This window comes from Euprymna scolopes, chromosome 46, assembly GCF_053919585.1.
Source record: "Euprymna scolopes isolate OS-2025 chromosome 46, ASM5391958v1, whole genome shotgun sequence".
Classification (NCBI taxonomy): domain Eukaryota; kingdom Metazoa; phylum Mollusca; class Cephalopoda; order Sepiida; family Sepiolidae; genus Euprymna; species Euprymna scolopes.
The window spans coordinates 98,920,272-98,941,957 of NC_136527.1; the positions used below are offsets into that span (position 1 = coordinate 98,920,272).

A 21,686-nucleotide genomic window follows, 5' to 3' on the forward strand; every position below is an offset into this window, starting at 1 on the left:
ATATATATGAGTTAAAAAGATAAAAAAGTAAAGTTACATAGGAACTTTATTACATTATCAAGTCAATAAGAGTTATAGAAAGGGGATTAGGTAAATAATCTCTTTATATCAGGATATATAGAGCTCAACATATGAGGTTGGAGCCTAACATAAATGAAAAAACGGCCGGCAGTGAAAGTAAAAAATGCCAAAAAACTGCCCTCGTCATTGTAACGCTCCCGCGATGACCTCATAAAGCAACCAGCTGTCAATCAAACCTCTTTGACTTGACTCATTTAATCGCTCTTATATTGCCAATGTCGCCATAGCGCAGGTGTTCAGGCTCAGTCTATAGGCCTCAAAGCTCCAGGTTGGAGTCCACATGCCACCAACCCACCACTTTTTTTTTCTTTTTACAATCGCTTTCGTTAAGTTTCCTTTTTGTTTTGATTTATACCCCCCCCCAACACACACATACAAACACCCAGGCAACGCCAGTTAACCCTCGCTAGTATATAAATTTTTCTATTTGTAAACCAAAAAAAAGTACAGTTACATAGGAACTTTATTACATTATCAAGTCAATAAGAGTTGTAGAAAGGGGGTTAGGTAAATAACCTCTTTCATGGAATTTTAAAGCCAAATGTTTCTCTGTCGTTTATATAAGTAAATGGGTTTGTACAATATGCATAGATTCTTTATGTAGGGATTTATCAGGATATAATAGAGCTCAACATATGAGGTTGGAGCCTAACATAAAATGAAAAATTAGACAAAATAAAATAAAGTGTTTATGACCTTTATTACCGTGTGATTTTTTTTTTTATTGAACGGACAAATAAATTCATACCTAGATTTTATTCTCTCTCTATCTCTCTCTCTCTCTCTCTCTCTATATATATATATATATATATATATATATATATATATATAGGTCCTGGATATGACCTTAAACTATATCCAGTGGTGAGGCCCCAGCTTGCGGGTGTTGGTGAGTGTGGAGCCACCCTTTAATTACCATTGCTCCCAGGTCCACTCTGACCTGGAGTGATAGTACCTGTTAGAGTCCCAACTATGGGTTAAATAGAAACCGACTTGAAAACAACAAATATATTCTATTAAAAAAGTTTTGTTCAAAAGGGTTGATATGCCATAAAACAAAAACAACCAATGTCTCTCTCTCTCTCTCTCTCTATATATATATATATATATATATATATATATATATATAATGGATTTATATGGGTCTTTGATATACCATTCAATAAAATATGTGTAAGATATACTATATATCAAATAAAAATGTGTTTTAAATATATTTGTCATATTTGAACTGTTTACAAGTGAGATATATATATATATATATATATATATATATATATATATATATAGCAAAAGTGGTAATTAGTAAAAACCTTAAGAAAGTGCTCAATACAATTGCAGAGCAAATATATATTGTTTTATTATCGTTTTATCTGCTCAAAACTTAACTATTGTCGGTCTCCGCCACTCCCCTTTTTCTTTTTTCCCCCATTTTTTTCGCTTTTTTCCTTTGCTTCTTTCCAATCATAATAACCATTTCTGTAAAGTCTGATGAAGTTACTGGATCGTTAATACGATTCGGTAACCGAAACATGTGTAACTAAACAGACAAAACGGTAATAAAAAAAATAAAACGCATATTTTCTCTGCAATAGTATTAAGCACTTTCTTCAGGTTTTTACTGATTACCAGTTTTACTATATATATATATATATATATATATATATGACTACTTCATTTACTCACATAAAATTAATATACGAAAGTATAGATTTATACATAAACTTTAAGTATTTACTTCAAAAGTGCTCAATACGTAGGTAGAGCTAGTTAGTAATTTATAAAATATCTATGTCGATTAAGCTACACTGAATATTCCACGTTTCATCCACTCTAGGACTCCTCAGGCTTATGCGCGAATTCTGTGGTTGTTTATCGTTTTTATATGGTCCTCTTCTATTGAGGATTTAGTTAGCCAATCAGCTTTCTAGTATCCACCGCGCCCCTTCCTATCAGCCAATGGGCATGCATTTTATCGGACAAAGGATCTGTTTTAAAACTAGGATAGTTTTTTTTTTTTTTTTTTTTTTTTAATTGTTAGTTTATATATAAATATATATATAGTCATCCACATGCAGTACTGTTTCGCTGTTTCACAGCTCATCAGTGCGGCTAGACAGGCAACTACCTCAAGCCAGGATTGAAACCCGACCGTTTGTACGGCAGTCAAGGCTCCTAACCATTACGCTATTGGCGGCTGCTTGAACGAGTAGTGAGTTTTAACGATGTTTTGATATCGTCTGAAATACCTCCGCTCGATTTGTTTACACAAAGAGCGTCGCTTTTTATGCTAATGGTAATTCGTGTTTCACTTCTCAATATGCTCAACTCAAGGTGAGGAGCACTATAGTCATCCACATATATATATATATATATTATACGGCATAATCAAGTTGACACACTGGGTTCTGTTAGCTCACCGAAGTTAAGCATCATTGAGCCTGGTCAGTGCTAAAATGGGTGACCATTTGACAATACCAGGTGCTGTATGTGCACCTGTGCTTGTCTCTACATTGTTGTTTCCAATCATCTTGGACTTCTCCTTGCCACTGAAATCAAGGAATGCTGACTCAGGAGAGGTGTGGTTTGGGATTGCACAACCTTTGCTCCTCAATCTAATTTGTTTACCTAAATAGTAGTGTGGGTGTATCAATTTGTTAATACAAGTTAATTTATTACAGTTTTAGAATTGCTGACATTTTTTCACTCTAGTCAACCGCTTGTCCATTGTTCTCCTGTTCTTTGCCCAATGGTCGACGTTTGACGACTTTTGTTTCCGCGTGACAGATTTCAGTCGTCCTAATAATTGAGTTTTCATTTCTCTTTTTCTTTTTTTTTTCTTTTTTTCTTTTTTTTTTTTTTTTTTTCCTCTCCCCCGCATTCGGTCTCTTTCAACATTTTAACAGAAAAAGAAGCAGGAAGATCATAAGTCGAGACAAGAGAAGCTCAAGTCTCTGCGGAAACGGAATACAGAACTCGCCGGCATCGCTCAGAGACTCGAATTAAAAGCCAAAATTCTCCAGCAACAGAATCTTGAGGTAAGCAAACGTTCATGTGTATTCTCCTCTTATTGTCATCATCATCATCATCGTCATCACCATCATCATCATCATCATTGTATAATTTAACGTCTGTTTCACTTGTTGGATGACTTTTAAAAATTGACTTCCACACAGATCCGGTCCTGGATACGACCTTAAACTATATCCGACGGTTAGGCCCCCAGCTTGTGGGCTTTGGGGAGTGTGGAGCCACCCTTTAATTGCCATTGCTCCCAGGTCCACTCTGCCCTGGAGTGATAGTACCTGTTAGGGTCCCAACTATGGGTTAAATAGAAACCAACTTGAAAAAAACAAATATATTCTATTAAAAATTGATCTTCAAAATCACTGAATTCGGCATTAAATAACCTAAAAAGGGTTGATATGTCGTAAAACAAAAACAACCATTAAACTTGCCAGTGGAACCAAGTGGTGACGGTTTAAGTGTTGTGGTTGGTGATTGTGCAACCCTTGCCTCAATTACACAAGGGGGTATCCATTGTCTCTAGAGACTGAACAGAGGCCATGATATTGCCGTTTTTTTTTGGGGGGGGGTTAATATTTATATCCAGCCCCATGGACGAAATTAACCATTAAATGGTGTTACTCTGTCAATAAATCAACCAGATATTGTGTCAAATGTTTGTTGTATTCGTTTATTTTACTTATTTTTTATTTATTTAAAAAAATTTTCTTCTTGGATCCAGCATTAAATAATCCGAAAAGGGTTGATATGCCGTAAAACAAAAACAACCAATCCACACGAACTCATCTTTCGTCAAATCTTTTTTCCATGTATTCCTTGTGGTCAAATCAGATAATCTGAAGAAACTGGCCCCCCCCCCGAAGAATCACCACTTATCAAGGCCCAGAGGCCACTCAAGGATAAGGGTTAATGAGTGTACAGTAGTCAATGGGACAATATCGTAGTTATCATTAGTAGTGGAATGTTGATAACTTGGATCACTTAAGGGACGGTTCATCAAGAACTTAATTACATTGGACTTGAAGGCGACCATATTATAGTCACTTGGAAAGCAGGCAAACAGAACAGAATTGTGCAGTTCTAAGAAAGAAGCTTTGTTTATGGAATCTAGGTTTAGGCACAGATAAAGAGTGGGGCAAATTATTGCTAGTGTTTTCAGCTAGACGAGTGTTTTTTGTGAAAGTTTGGCGAGAGGGGACTATAGGTTGGAGCTCAGATGCAATAATGGTTTATAGGTTTTTTTTGGGTTTTTTTTCTTTAAAAAAAGAAAAAAAACAAAAACAAAAAGAGTGGAGGAAAAAAAATGTATATACCACGCAGTTTATGCCAGATGCCTGACAAACCTCGAACTGACATTTACAAAAATCCGATTCGTAATAGGCGCTAGTACCAAAATTGCTTAAAAGTAACTTTTATTGCCTTTGGTAACAGTTTTTTGTTGACTTCTTTTCACTCATTTTTTTTTCTTTTATTGGAACTTCCTGAGAATCACCGACAATTATAATGGTTCTTGAATTGGAAGCCATGTTTAATTTCAGAAGAGTTTCCGATGGGTAGCTATACTGTACAAGTCCTGGATCTGAAGAATTTTCAGTGGGTCATTGTTCTGTACTTTATAATTTAGCAGTCAAAGAGCAAAAGACACAAAATAATTATGTTCTTGAATACTAAAAGATTCAATTTTTATGGAGCAATTCTGAATTCTGATTGGCCGATAGCAGAACGTGAATTAAATTGATTCGTCACTTCCTGTCGGCAGCGTTTATAAATAGAATCTACAATACTACATTTGCTCTAGATATTTTAAAAACTATTCAACTAATATGGCTGAAATAATAAATAGAAACTCTGTAAAATTATCTTTCTCAAAGTCCAGAAACTTAACTAACATTATAATCAGCTCCAACAATAGAAAAATCAGCAAAATAAGGAACAATAACGAACCAGTATCAAACAAAAGTATCCTAAACAGAAAATGTAATTGCAGAATACCTGGGAATTGTCCATTGGATGGGAAATGTCTAACCTCAGAAATAGTGTATAAATGCGAGATAAAAACCGACAACACTAAGAAGATATACCTTGGAGCCACGGGAACAGTGTTTTAGGACAGAAATAGAAACCACGTAGTATCATTTACAAAGGAACCTGAGATAGAAACTAAGAATACCTGGGAATTGTCCATTGGATGGGAAATGTCTTACCTCAGAAATAGTGTATAAATGCGAGATAAAAACCGACAACACTAAGAAGATATACCTTGGAGCCACGGGAACAGTGTTTAAGGACAGCTATAGAAACCATGTAGTATCATTTAAAAAGGAACCTGGGATAGAAACTAATAGGGATGGCATAAATGATAGCAGGGGGGGGGGGTTAAAAAAATCAGCATTAAAAATAAAAACAAAAAGAGGAATACAACTGCATTAGGTGATTGGGTCAGGGAACTTAATAGAAATAATGAAAATTTTTAATTAAAATGGTCAGTGGACAGGGAGAGGAAGTACAGCCCCGGGAAATCAAAAAGGTACAATCTATGTTTATTGGAAGCCTTTTACATAATGAATTCCAAAGAGGAAATTTTGAATAAAAGACTAGATGCCATACAGAGATGTCTTCACAGGAATAGATTTCAGCTCTTATGCCTTAAATGTAACTGAGGTATAAGGATCATCGAATGCTAGGATTAAATTTTAAGGTAGAGTTAAATAGCTAGAAATGTTATAATCTAAATGAAGGATTCAAATCTAACATGCGAATATAGTTTCTATTATTTTAAACCGGGTAACAAATATAAATAAAGTATAAAGCTCATCTAAAAATGGAAATTTTCTCCATAAATGTAGTACAAGGATTTATATATATAATACAGTCTTTTTATTTATTCTCATATTCAATTAAACTTTAAACCTAAAATGGTCTTAAATCTAAGTACTATAATAACGATAACCTGTAAACATTACTTGCCACTAATACGAAACTAAAATTAACCGTAACCCTATTGCAAGGTTGTTATGGCCATACCATAAATATAGAAATAAAAATTTAAAAATTCTTTTTATAAAAAAATTAATTATTGGGAAATAAAGAAACAGCAAGATCTAATTTAGGAACTCAACAAATGGAATATATAAAAAAAAATTTTTTAATGGCTTAGGATTTTCTGCGAAATCTTCTCATGACTCTGTTCTTAAATAAGGATATGAAAATTAGGCGATATATTAATATTTAAATGGGCTTTTCCATATCTATAACAAAGGTAAATGTTTCTCGCATGCTTTTCCCGTTTAGGGAATTTTTCTTTTTTTCTTTCTCTTCAAAAATGCTCTATTGTCAAAAGTGTTTATTCATAAAGTCTGGAGAAATGCTGGTTTTGGAAACTTTTCAAACGATATAATGTTTGAAATTGTTCGACTGGACATGGAAACAATTGTAACGTAAAATGAAATACACTTTTTGTTGCCATCAACATCCTGTTTGAAGCCTTGATTTTGCTTCCACTGTATATTAATGCTCAATTGTGAAATATAATTTTGTAGCTTACTCCTTAAGTTAACTCTTTTTGGCTTAAAACCTATTGGTATATGAAAACTTACTGAATTACACGAACTCAGTATATTACATATATATATATATATATATATATATATATATAGTTTTATTGGTATATATACACACATAAATAAATAAACGTTTAGAATTTTATTAATAGTATAGATTATATTTAAGCTCTATATCCTCCTTGGATTCATTGAGCTTTTACATCTGGTTCGAGTTATTGTATGAATATTTCTTTAATATTTAGATTCGATTTGAGTTTACATTTTTCTATTTGTAAACCAAATATTACCCTTATATATATATATATATATATATTATTTTTAAAATGTAATTCAGCCACTCTGATGAGTCGTAGACGACGAAACACGTGTCAGTGGATTTTAAAAATAATATATATACCGCTCCCCATGTGGGGGTACCAAATTGGTTAAAGGGAAAATTATTCCCAGCTTGCATTTAGGTAAAAAATGCACTTTCGTAAATAATTGAATTCATTCAGAACATATCGCTAAAACCAAAACAAACAACATTTACACACACAAATATATATATATATATATGAGTTAAAAAGATAAAAAAGTAAAGTTACATAGGAACTTTATTACATTATCAAGTCAATAAGAGTTATAGAAAAGGGAAATAGGTAAATAACCTCTTTAGGTCATGGAATTTTAAAGCCAAATGTTTCTCGTCGTTTATTGCACTATATAAGTAAATGGGTTTGTACAATATGCGTAGATTCTTCATGTAGGGATTTACCAGGATATATAGAGCTCAACATATGAGGTTGGAGCCTAACATAAATGAAAAAAACGGCCCAGCAGTGAAAGTAAAAAAATGCCAAAAAACTGCCCCGTCATCGTAACGCTCTCGCGGTGACCTCATTAAGTTACCACCTGTCAATCAAACCTTCTTGACTTCACTCATTTTAATCGCTCTTATATTGCCAATGTCACCGTAGTGCAGGTGTTCAGGCCTATAGGCCTCAAGGCTCTGGGTTCGAGCCCACCTGCCACCAACCCACCTTTTTTTTCTTTTTTAAATTGCTATCATTAAGTTATATCAATTTGCGAAATGCAAAAATACAAATGTTTCAATATTTTTAAAAATAAATTTGCAAAATACAAAAATACAAATGTTTCAATATTTTTAAAAATAAATTTGCAAAATACAAAAATACAAATGTTTCAATATTTTTGAAAATAAATTTGCAAAATACAAAAATACAAATGTTTCAATATTTTGAAAAATAAATTTGCAAAATACAAAAATACAAATGTTTCAATATTTTGAAAAATAAATTTGCAAAATACAAAAATACAAATGTTTCAATATTTTGAAAAATAAATTTGCAAAATACAAAAATACAAATGTTTCAATATTTTGAAAAATAAATTTGCAAAATACAAAAATACAAATGTTTCAATATTTTGAAAAATAAATTTGCAAAATACAAAAATACAAATGTTTCAATATTTTGAAAAATAAATTTGCAAAATACAAAAATACAAATGTTTCAATATTTTGAAAAATAAATTTGCAAAATACAAAAATACAAATGTTTCAATATTTTGAAAAATAAATTTGCAAAATACAAAAATACAAATGTTTCAATATTTTGAAAAATAAATTTGCGAAATACAAAAATATAAATGTTTCAATATTTTGAAAAATAAATTTGCAAAATACAAAAATACAAATGTTTCAATATTTTGAAAAATAAATTTGTGAAATACAAAAATACAAATGTTTCAATATTTTGAAAAATAAATTTGTGAAATACAAAGCAATTCTTAGTCGTTGCCATGGAAACATGATTATTTGAAAAAGTTGCTTTGAGCGTTTTGAAGAAACAAATTTGTTGGTCACAGTTCAGCGTGATTTTTTTTAAAATTTAATTTGTGTCATGGTCTCTGGCCTTGGTAGAGGCCATTTTGAAGCGTCTTTGAACAGAGCCAAGAACTACCCTGATAATAAATATTAATTGAGAAGAAAATGAATGGATATATATATATATATATATATATATATATATATATTTCAAAACATAGTTCATTCATTACCCAGACAGCATCAGTCATATAGCGTAATGGTGAGAAGCTTTCACTGTCATTTGGGGGGTTGGGCTTCGATCCTGGCTTGAGGCAGTTGGCTGTCTAGCTGCACTGATGAGCTGTGAAACAGCGAAACAGTACTGTATGTGAATGACACTATATATATATATATATAGAGAGAGAGAGAGATAGCTAAATATATTTTAGAGAATATATATGGCAATTAAGCTACACAGAATTTTACATGTTTCCTCCTTGTAAGGATTTGTAAGACTAATATATGAAATCTATGTTGCTATGTGTTTTTTATACATTCATGGTATATATCTCTGTGGGACTCTTTGCTAGTCAACCAATCAGATTCTTTGTTATGCATACACACATTTTTCGGAGCCAACTGTTTGTGTGTGTTTATCAGGCAAGAGTAATTTAACGTCTAATTCACCCGTTTCTTTGTCCTTTTTGTTAGGAATCTGGTCTCTCTTTATTTTGTGTTGGGGACTGACCTAGTTTTAATCTGGATATTTTTTTACTTGGATTTTCTTATATACTAATGGATTTGTTTATTAATTATTATTAATATAATTAGGCATGCGTTTAAACAAAAACATATATCTATCAGTTTTTTCATTGTTTGCTGATTCTCTACCTTTCCAGAAATCCGATGATGGGGATCACGTCAAAAAGTTGCGGCAGCGTACTCGGGATAACACAGCGCATGCGAAAACTCTGCTGGAGAAAGAAAAAGAAATTGAAGATCTGAAAAAAAATTACAAGGAATTAGCAGAAAAGATTTCCAACATGCAATCAAATTTACCACAGGTTAGACATTTTTTTTTTTTTATTCCAAATCAAATTTACCACAGGTTAGACATTTTTTTTTTTTATTCCAAATCAAATTTACCACAGGTTAGACATTTTTTTTTTATTCCAAATCAAATTTACCACAGGTTAGACATTTTTTTTTTTTATTCCAAATCAAATTTACCACAGGTTAGACATCTTTTTTTTTTTATTCCAAATCAAATTTACCACAGGTTAGACATCTTTTCTTTTTTTTTGATTCTGAATCAAATGTACTAAAGGTTAAAATTTCATTTTTGATTCCGAATCAAACGTACTACAGGTTAAAATTTCATTTTTGATTCCGAATCAAACGTACTACAGGTTAAAATTTCATTTTTGATTCCAGATCAAATGTAGTACAGGTTAAAATTTCATTTTTGATTCCGAATCAAATGTACTACAGGCTAAAATTTCATTTTTGATTCCGAATCAAATGTACTACAGGTTAAAATTTAATTTTTGATTCCGAATCAAATGTAGTACAGGTTAAAATTTCATTTTTGATTCCGAATCAAATGTAGTACAGGTTAAAATTTCATTTTTGATTCCGAATCAAATGTACTACAGGTTAAAATTTCATTTTTGATTCCGAATCAAATGTACTACAGGTTAAAATTTCATTTTTGATTCCGAATCAAATGTAGTACAGGTTAAAATTTCATTTTTGATTCTGAATCAAATGTACTACAGCTTAAAATTTCATTTTTGATTCCGAATAACATGTAGTACAGGTTAAAATTTCATTTTTGATTCCGAATCAAATCTAGTACAGGTTAAAATTTCATTTTTGATTCCGAATCAAATGTAGTACAGGTTAAAATTTCATTTTTGATTCCGAATCAAATGTACTACAGGTTAAAATTTCATTTTTGATTCCGAATCAAATGTACTACAGGTTAAAATTTCATTTTTGATTCCGAATCAAATGTACTACAGGTTAAAATTTCATTTTTGATTCCGAATAACATGTAGTACAGGTTAAAATTTCATTTTTGATTCCGAATAACATGTAGTACAGGTTAAAATTTCATTTTTGATTCCGAATCAAATGTAGTACAGGTTAAAATTTCATTTTTGATTCCGAATCAAATGTAGTACAGGTTAAAATTTCATTTTTGATTCCGAATCAAATGTACTACAGGTTAAAATTTCATTTTTGATTCCGAATCAAATGTAGTACAGGTTAAAATTTCATTTTTGATTCCGAATCAAACGTACTACAGGTTAAAATTTCATTTTTGATTCCGAATCAAATGTACTACAGGTTAAAATTTCGTTTTTGATTCCGAATCAAATGTACTACAGGTTAAAATTTCATTTTTGATTCCGAATTAAATGTACTTAAGGTTAAAATTTCATTTTTGATTCCGAATCAAATGTACTACAGGTTAAAATTTCATTTTTGATTCCGAATCAAATGTACTACAGGTTAAAATTTCATTTTTGATTCCGAATCAAACGTACTACAGGTTAAAATTTCATTTTTGATTCCAAATCAAATGTAGTACAGGCTAAAATTTCATTTTTGATTCCGAATCAAATGTAGTACAGGTTAAAATTTCATTTTTGATCCCGAATCAAATGTACTACAGGTTAAAATTTCATTTTTGATTCCGAATCAAACGTACTACAGGTTAAAATTTCATTTTTGATTCCGAATCAAACGTACTACAGGTTAAAATTTCATTTTTGATTCCGAATCAAATGTAGTACAGGTTAAAATTTCATTTTTGATTCCGAATCAAATGTAGTACAGGTTAAAATTTCATTTTTGATTCCGAATCAAATGTAGTACAGGTTAAAATTTCATTTTTGATTCCGAATCAAATGTAGTACAGGTTAAAATTTCATTTTTGATTCCGAATCAAATGTACTACAGGTTAAAATTTCATTTTTGATTCCGAATCAAATGTACTACAGGTTAAAATTTCATTTTTGATTCCGAATCAAATGTAGTACAGGTTAAAATTTCATTTTTGATTCTGAATCAAATGTACTACAGCTTAAAATTTCATTTTTGATTCCGAATCAAATGTAGTACAGGTTAAAATTTCATTTTTGATTCCGAATCAAATCTAGTACAGGTTAAAATTTCATTTTTGATTCCGAATCAAATGTAGTACAGGTTAAAATTTCATTTTTGATTCCGAATCAAATGTACTACAGGTTAAAATTCAATTTTTGATTCCGAATCAAATGTACTACAGGTTAAAATTTCATTTTTGATTCCGAATCAAATGTACTACAGGTTAAAATTTCATTTTTGATTCCGAATAACATGTAGTACAGGTTAAAATTTCATTTTTGATTCCGAATCAAATGTAGTACAGGTTAAAATTTAATTTTTGATTCCGAATCAAATGTAGTACAGGTTAAAATTTCATTTTCGATTCCGAATCAAATGTAGTACAGGTTAAAATTTCATTTTTGATTCCGAATCAAATGTAGTACAGGTTAAAATTTAATTTTTGATTCCGAATCAAATGTACTACAGGTTAAAATTTCGTTTTTGATTCCGAATCAAATGTACTACAGGTTAAAATTTCATTTTTGATTCCGAATCAAATGTACTACAGGTTAAAATTTCATTTTTGATTCCGAAAAAAATGTACTACAGGTTAAAATTTCATTTTTGATTCCGAATCAAACGTACTACAGGTTAAAATTTCATTTTTGATTCCGAATCAAATGTAGTACAGGTTAAAATTTCATTTTTGATTCCGAATCAAATGTAGTACAGGTTAAAATTTCATTTTTGATTCCGAATCAAATGTAGTACAGGTTAAAATTTCATTTTTGATTCCGAATCAAACGTACTACAGGTTAAAATTTCATTTTTGATTCCGAATCAAACGTACTACAGGTTAAAATTTCATTTTTGATTCCGAATCAAACGTACTACAGGTTAAAATTTCATTTTTGATTCCGAATCAAACGTACTACAGGTTAAAATTTCATTTTTGATTCCGAATCAAACGTACTACAGGTTAAAATTTCATTTTTGATTCCGAATCAAACGTACTACAGGTTAAAATTTCATTTTTGATTCCGAATCAAATGTAGTACAGGCTAAAATTTCATTTTTGATTCCGAATCAAATGTAGTACAGGTTAAAATTTCATTTTTGATCCCGAATCAAATGTACTACAGGTTAAAATTTCATTTTTGATTCCGAATCAAACGTACTACAGGTTAAAATTTCATTTTTGATTCCGAATCAAACGTACTACAGGTTAAAATTTCATTTTTGATTCCGAATCAAATGTAGTACAGGTTAAAATTTCATTTTTGATTCCGAATCAAATGTAGTACAGGTTAAAATTTCATTTTTGATTCCGAATCAAATGTAGTACAGGTTAAAATTTCATTTTTGATTCCGAATCAAATGTAGTACAGGTTAAAATTTCATTTTTGATTCCGAATCAAATGTACTACAGGTTAAAATTTCATTTTTGATTCCGAATCAAATGTACTACAGGTTAAAATTTCATTTTTGATTCCGAATAACATGTAGTACAGGTTAAAATTTCATTTTTGATTCTGAATCAAATGTACTACAGGTTAAAATTTCATATTTGATTCCGAATCAAATGTAGTACAGGTTAAAATTTCATATTTGATTCCGAATAAAATCTAGTACAGGTTAAAATTTCATTTTTGATTCCGAATCAAATGTAGTACAGCTTAAAATTTCATTTTTGATTCCGAATCAAATGTAGTACAGGTTAAAATTTCATTTTTGATTCCGAATCAAATGTACTACAGGTTAAAATTTCATTTTTGATTCCGAATCAAAGGTACTACAGGTTAAAATTTCATTTTTGATTCCGAATAACATGTAGTACAGGTTAAAATTTCATTTTTGATTCCGAATCAAATGTAGTACAGGTTAAAATTTCATTTTCGATTCCGAATCAAATGTAGTACAGGTTAAAATTTCATTTTTGATTCCGAATCAAATGTAGTACAGGTTAAAATTTAATTTTTGATTCCGAATCAAATGTACTACAGGTTAAAATTTCGTTTTTGATTCCGAATCAAATGTACTACAGGTTAAAATTTCATTTTTGATTCCGAATCAAATGTACTACAGGTTAAAATTTCATTTTTGATTCCGAAAAAAATGTACTACAGGTTAAAATTTCATTTTTGATTCCGAATCAAACGTACTACAGGTTAAAATTTCATTTTTGATTCCGAATCAAATGTAGTACAGGTTAAAATTTCATTTTTGATTCCGAATCAAATGTAGTACAGGTTAAAATTTCATTTTTGATTCCGAATCAAATGTAGTACAGGTTAAAATTTCATTTTTGATTCCGAATCAAACGTACTACAGGTTAAAATTTCATTTTTGATTCCGAATCAAACGTACTACAGGTTAAAATTTCATTTTTGATTCCGAATCAAACGTACTACAGGTTAAAATTTCATTTTTGATTCCGAATCAAATGTACTACAGGTTAAAATTTCATTTTTGATTCCGAATCAAATGTACTACAGGTTAAAATTTCATTTTTGATTCCGAATCAAATGTACTACAGGTTAAAATTTCATTTTTGATTCCGAATCAAACGTACTACAGGTTAAAATTTCATTTTTGATTCCGAATCAAACGTACTACAGGTTAAAATTTCATTTTTGATTCCGAATCAAACGTACTACAGGTTAAAATTTCATTTTTGATTCCGAATCAAACGTACTACAGGTTAAAATTTCATTTTTGATTCCGAATCAAATGTAGTACAGGCTAAAATTTCATTTTTGATTCCGAATCAAATGTAGTACAGGTTAAAATTTCATTTTTGATCCCGAATCAAATGTACTACAGGTTAAAATTTCATTTTTGATTCCGAATCAAACGTACTACAGGTTAAAATTTCATTTTTGATTCCGAATCAAACGTACTACAGGTTAAAATTTCATTTTTGATTCCGAATCAAATGTAGTACAGGTTAAAATTTCATTTTTGATTCCGAATCAAATGTAGTACAGGTTAAAATTTCATTTTTGATTCCGAATCAAATGTAGTACAGGTTAAAATTTCATTTTTGATTCCGAATCAAATGTAGTACAGGTTAAAATTTCATTTTTGATTCCGAATCAAATGTAGTACAGGTTAAAATTTCATTTTTGATTCCGAATCAAATGTAGTACAGGTTAAAATTTCATTTTTGATTCCGAATCAAATGTACTACAGGTTAAAATTTCATTTTTGATTCCGAATAACATGTAGTACAGGTTAAAATTTCATTTTTGATTCTGAATCAAATGTACTACAGGTTAAAATTTCATATTTGATTCCGAATCAAATGTAGTACAGGTTAAAATTTCATATTTGATTCCGAATCAAATCTAGTACAGGTTAAAATTTCATTTTTGATTCCGAATCAAATGTAGTACAGCTTAAAATTTCATTTTTGATTCCGAATCAAATGTACTACAGGTTAAAATTTCATTTTTGATTCCGAATCAAATGTACTACAGGTTAAAATTTCATTTTTGATTCCGAATCAAATGTACTACAGGTTAAAATTTCATTTTTGATTCCGAATAACATGTAGTACAGGTTAAAATTTCATTTTTGATTCCGAATCAAATGTAGTACAGGTTAAAATTTCATTTTCGATTCCGAATCAAATGTAGTACAGGTTAAAATTTCATTTTTGATTCCGAATCAAATGTAGTACAGGTTAAAATTTAATTTTTGATTCCGAATCAAATGTACTACAGGTTAAAATTTCGTTTTTGATTCCGAATCAAATGTACTACAGGTTAAAATTTCATTTTTGATTCCGAATCAAATGTACTACAGGTTAAAATTTCATTTTTGATTCCGAAAAAAATGTACTACAGGTTAAAATTTCATTTTTGATTCCGAATCAAACGTACTACAGGTTAAAATTTAATTTTTGATTCCGAATCAAATGTAGTACAGGTTAAAATTTCATTTTTGATTCCGAATCAAATGTAGTACAGGTTAAAATTTCATTTTTGATTCCGAATCAAATGTAGTACAGGTTAAAATTTCATTTTTGATTCCGAATCAAACGTACTACAGGTTAAAATTTCATTTTTGATTCCGAATCAAACGTACTACAGGTTAAAATTTCATTTTTGATTCCGAATCAAACGTACTACAGGTTAAAATTTCATTTTTGATTCCGAATCAAATGTACTACAGGTTAAAATTTCATTTTTGATTCCGAATCAAATGTAGTACAGGTTAAAATTTCATTTTTGATTCCGAATCAAATGTAGTACAGGTTAAAATTTCATTTTTGATTCCGAATCAAATGTACTACAGGTTAAAATTTCAATTTTTATTCCGAATCAAATGTAGTACAGGTTAAAATTTCATTTTTGATTCCAAATCAAATGTACCACAGGTTAACCTTGTTTTTATTCTGAATCAAATATACCACAGGTTAACCTTGTTTTTATTCTGAATCAAATGTACCACAGGTTAACCCTGTTTTTATTCTGAATCAAATATACCATAGGTTAGGCATTTACTTTTTGTTTTTATTCCAAGTCAAATATATCTTAGGTTAGACGTTTTTTTATGTTTTTGATTCCAAATAAAATGTGTTACAGGTTAGACATTTTTTTTCTTTTGTTTTTGATTCTGAATCAAATATACCAAAGGTTAGACATTTTCTTTTAGCTTTTGATTCAGAATCAAGCGTGCTACAGGTTAGACATGTTTTTTGTTGTTTTTAATTCTGAATCAAATATCCCACAGATCAGACATTTTTTTTTGTTTTTGTTTTTGATTCCGAATAGCACAGACATTTTTTTTTTTTTTTTTTTATTTTGATTCCAAATACCACAGGTTATACATTTTTTTTTTTGTTGTTTTAATTTTTGATTTGGAATCAAAGCAAAGTTGATCAATCAGGATTTAAAGAAATGGATAAAATATCAGTTGGCTATGACTTTTGCACAAGTTAGTGATATCTATTTGAGGTGCATAAAAATAATGAAGATTTTGTTTTGTTAATTCAGAAACGAAGCCAAGTTATTCTTTACTTATAAGAGTTCATAAAATTCCCAGCTGGCAAAAAAAAAAAAAAAATACAAAAAGACATTCCTAATACCATTTTCATTGTCTCTTATTTTATATTTTGGTGAACCCGACATGACATAAAACACACAACCATTGCGTTATTTCTTATTCTATAATTTATTTTCTCAAAATCGTAAATAAGTGAGAAGAGAAGATCAGAAAGTTTCTTCTTAATTGAAAGTCTCTTCCTGCGACTGAGGCAATAAAAAATAAAACGAAGTAGAAAAGTAGAAGTTCTCGGTTACAAATAACCAGTTCTTTTTTAGGAATAATTAACCAACATAAAAAATGAGAAATGAGAAACAATAAAATGGATTTTCATTCTACATTAATAAACAACTTTATTTGTTATCTTTATGCGTGTAGATGCATAGAAGAAGAGGGAAACAGGTTAGTAGGTTGAAGTGTTCTTCAGTAAAGATAGAATTAATATATTGCCGGCTTGTTGAAGGAGAGAATAGCAGTCCACACATGTTTATAGCTAGTAGTCATCGCGATGAAGGAAGCTGATTAAAGGAGAGAGAAAGTTTCTGTATACTATTCTTCAATAAGATCTAAAATATATTAAATGTATTGAACATATATTAAACAGAAGACAATAAAAATTACTTTGCAACTTACCTGCATCATTCATTTTTCTATTTAAAAAAGTAGTAATTATTTAAAAAAAAAAAAAACAGGGTATGTTTTACGGCATTTTAGAACTTGGCATTTCCGCTCTAACATTCGATATGAAATAAAAAGCACTTAAAACTACTTAAAAATACCAACTAATGATGCAGATAAGTTGGAAAGTAACTTTATTTCATAATGTTATTGTAACCATTTATTATTCTTTTAATGGCTAATTTCGTGAATTTGACCTTTTTGGAAATGGTTTGGCTTCTGTTTTCTTTTTTTTTTTTTTAAATAATTTTACCACTATATTAATTTTATAGTAATTAAAGAAAATGCTAGAATTAACTTTTCAAGCAATTTCGTGTTGAAATATTCTGGAAACTTGTATTTGGCGCTGCTAGCCCCCCCTGTCGGCCATTTATTTTTTCGCGTTTTCTCTCTCTGTAAGCCCCCCACCCCTCGTCCATTTTCTCTGTCAGATGGCAGCATGTGACGTCATTTTACGGAGAAAGCCGAGCGAGTGATAAGCCACGCCCAAGCCAGCTCATGCACTAGTACCTTCTACTGCAAATATCGATTGGTGTACAGGAGAGTGCTAATAATTCAGATGTGCTTGGTAATAAAGAAATATTGAGTCGAGCTCATTATAAATCAAGTAAAATGTATACTGTATGAAACTTATGTGAAGCGTATGGTCCTAAGCGCCACTTAATAAAATAACGTCTGTGCACGAGTTAATAGTTTCGAGACCTTATGACCTGTGTGTTACAATCTCTGGTCCCCCCTCGCCAATCTTTCACGAAAAACACCCCACTCTATATCTGTGCCTAAATCAAAACGCGGATTCCATGAACAAAGCTTCTTTCTTAGAACTGCACGCCTGTGGAACTCTGTTCCGTCTGCCTGCTTCCCACCGGACTACAACTTGGATGTGTTCAAGTCCAACGTTATTCACTAACCTCATTTATGGGAGAATGTCAAATCCAAATATTGAAAATAACGACGGTAGGTGTCCCACTGGTCAACAGGGTGGGTCCTGTCGTCATCATACAACTGTCCGAAATTCTGAGGATGTGGCTGGATATAGGGGGAGTGAGAATTGCCAGAGGGGGTCCCAAGACACGAAGGGAGTTGGAACAGGAAATGTCAAAAAAACATGGACGGATGAGGAAAGAAGTGTACTGTGGGAATGCTTTGTAAGAAGAAACTTCTTTCTTTGAACTGCACGCCTGTGGAACTCTGGGAATGCTTTGTAAGAAGAAGCTTCTTTCTTAGAACTGCACGCCTGTGGAACTCTGTTCCGTCTGCCTGCTTCCCACCGGACTACAACTTGGATGTCTTCAAGTCCAACGTTAACAAATTCCTAATGAACCGCCCCCTTAAGTAAACACTTCATCAAATCTCCACACTAACGTAATGTACTTGCAATAACCCTTATCCCTGAGTGGCTTCCAGGCCTTGATAAGTAAGAAAAACATTAGATAAGTGAAAATGAGATTAGAATAGACCGAGATTCGAACCTTGTTAGCAAGCTTCGGAAATAGATTCAGAAAGGAATTTCGCATTGTTCGGTTTCACATAAAGTAGTTTAGATATGTTGTTGTAAAAGGAATTTTGATTGTTCAATTCTTTTTATGAAAACTGAATTAAAATAAGGTCAGAGAGAAGAACGAACGATAGCAAACTAAAAACGTATTGAAAAATAAGTTAGGTCGAAAAATAGGTTAGTAAGAATTCTTTGTCTGCAGACATGTGCGAACCTTGCATGTTCAGGCCACGTGGGTCGATCACGTTTTTGGACATGTGTATGACGTCATGGCAGAAAGCAATTCTCAATATAGGAACTAGAGTTGGAGACAGGAGGCAGTCGAGCCGGGTTGGTCAGAGGAGGGTCTCCCTTTAGAAGCGAAGGGTTAGAACATTAATCATGTAGTCGACTTTGAATTCCTGGATGCCATCATCATTTCGACCGGTCAAATGGAATAAAAGAACTTCTCATATTTTTGTAACTTCGTGTCACCATTCTTCAACAAAGGTAATGTGTAATCATCTTTATATGAACATTGTCTCCCTCATCGTTATAATGAAGGTTGTGTATAACTCATCTAAGGGGTTTGTATTACTGTACACATAGATTCAAAAAAGGTGTCAAAAAACAAATATATAACAAATGTTATCAAAGGCAAGATAAGTTACTTTTCTACCAAACTGGATATATTTTTTTGTGTTTTTATTCAATGTAACATATTTATTCAGCTTGAAAAACGTACATTGTTTACCGATGTATTGAAAAATTCAAAATGGCGCCCGACTCTCTCTCTTTAACACGGTAAGTTTGGGAAAAGGTGTTATAAATAATAAACTAGACAAAGTACTATTAAAAAAAACACCGAATATATATCAACTTATGTCACTGTAATATATATTGAGCGAATTTCTAACAGTATTTTGTCTAGTTTATTATTTATAACACTTTTTCCCGAACTTACCGTGTTAAAGAGAGAGTCGGGCGCCATTTTGAATTTTCAAATACATCGGTAAACACTCTATGCTTTTCGAGCTGAATAAACATGTTACATTGAATAAAAACACGAAAAATATATCCAGTTTGGTAGAAAAGTAACTTATCTTGCCTTTGATAACATTTATTTGTTATATATTTGTTTTTTGACAACTTTTTCGAATCTATGTGTACAGTAATACAAACCCCATCTAAGTAATGTGCCCCCCCCTCTCATCTAAGTAATAACTGTCCCCTCTTCTCTGTGTTAGAGAACTGATCACTACCTTTTTTTTTTTTTTTTACATGGGGGTCACCACTTATCAAGGCCGAAGGCCACCTCAGGGATAAGGGTTATTGCGTGTACAGTAATCAATGAGATAGTATTGTAGAAATCATTAGTATTGGGGTTTTGATAGAGTGTCTTACTTAAGGGGGCGGTTTGTCAGGAGTTTGTTTATGTTGGACTTGAAGACGTCCAAGTTGTAGTCAGGTGGGGAAACAGGAAAGCGGCAGAGAGTTCCACTGGCGTGCAGTTCTAAGAACTCTCTCCTCTCTCTTTTATGTCTTCCCCTCATCAACATGTACCCCGTCTCTCTCCAATATGAATGTCCCCATTACAACGTATTCGTCATCTTAAAAAGACCCCATCCCTATGGAACACGTGTATCTGAAGAAAGTAAAATAAAAATAAAAAGTTTTGGTAGGTGAGTATGAGGATCGAATCCGAACCCTTGGGACAAAGTTGGAAATTAAAGTGTGAAAAAAAAAAAAAAAAAAAAAGGCGGGAAGGTTCACCAAGAATTTGTTTACATTGGACTTGAAGACAATCAGATTGTAGTCAGCTGGAAAGCAGGTAATCAGAAGAGAGTTCGGAACTCATTTCGAAATATATCTTTTGAGTTCGGAACTCTTTTCGAAATACATCTTTTGAGTTCGTTCGGAACTCTTTTCGAAATACATCTTTTGAGTTCGTTCGGAACTCTTTTCGAAATACATCTTTTGAGTTCGTTCGGAACTCTTTTCGAAATACATCTTTTGAGTTCGTTCGGAACTCTTTTCGAAATACATCTTTTGAGTTCGTTCGGAACTCTTTTCGAAATACATCTTTTGAGTTCGTTCGGAACTCTTTTCGAAATACATCTTTTGAGTTCGTTCGGAACTCTTTTCGAAATACATCTTTTGAGTTCGTTCGGAACTCTTTTCGAAATACATCTTTTGAGTTCGTTCGGAACTCTTTTCGAAATACATCTTTTGAGTTCGTTCGGAACTCTTTTCGAAATACATCTTTTGAGTTCGTTCGGAACTCTTTTCGAAATACATCTTTTGAGTTCGTTCGGAACTCTTTTCGAAATACATCTTTTGAGTTCGTTCGGAACTCTTTTCGAAATACATCTTTTGAGTTCGTTCGGAACTCTTTTCGAAATACATCTTTTGAGTTCGTTCGGAACTCTTTTCGAAATACATCTTTTGAGTTCGTTCGGAACTCTTTTCGAAATACATCTTTTGAGTTCGTTCGGAACTCTTTTCGAAATACATCTTTTGAGTTCGTTCGGAACTCTTTTCGAAATACATCTTTTGAGTTCGTTCGGAACTCTTTTCGAAATACATCTTTTGAGTTCGTTCGGAACTCTTTTCGAAATACATCTTTTGAGTTCGTTCGGAACTCTTTTCGAAATACATCTTTTGAGTTCGTTCGGAACTCTTTTCGAAATACATCTTTTGAGTTCGTTCGGAACTCTTTTCGAAATACATCTTTTGAGTTCGTTCGGAACTCTTTTCGAAATACATCTTTTGAGTTCGTTCGGAACTCTTTTCGAAATACATCTTTTGAGTTCGTTCGGAACTCTTTTCGAAATACATCTTTTGAGTTCGTTCGGAACTCTTTTCGAAATACATCTTTTGAGTTCGTTCGGAACTCTTTTCGAAA

General features: G+C 31.5%; 1 protein-coding gene across 19 annotated transcripts in view; it reads left to right on the forward strand.

Annotated features, from left to right (window-relative positions):
• Nucleotides 1-21,686, forward strand: part of LOC145270654 (RIMS-binding protein 2-like) — a 1,565,000-nt gene that overhangs the window by 508,213 nt on the left and 1,035,101 nt on the right. For all 19 annotated transcript variants that reach the window (XM_080126270.1, XM_080126275.1, XM_080126269.1 and 16 more), the window contains 2 exons: nt 2,988-3,119; nt 9,381-9,545. In XM_080126270.1, the coding sequence (XP_079982396.1) occupies nt 2,988-3,119; nt 9,381-9,545 (297 nt within the window). The remainder of the gene's footprint in view (nt 1-2,987; nt 3,120-9,380; nt 9,546-21,686) is intronic.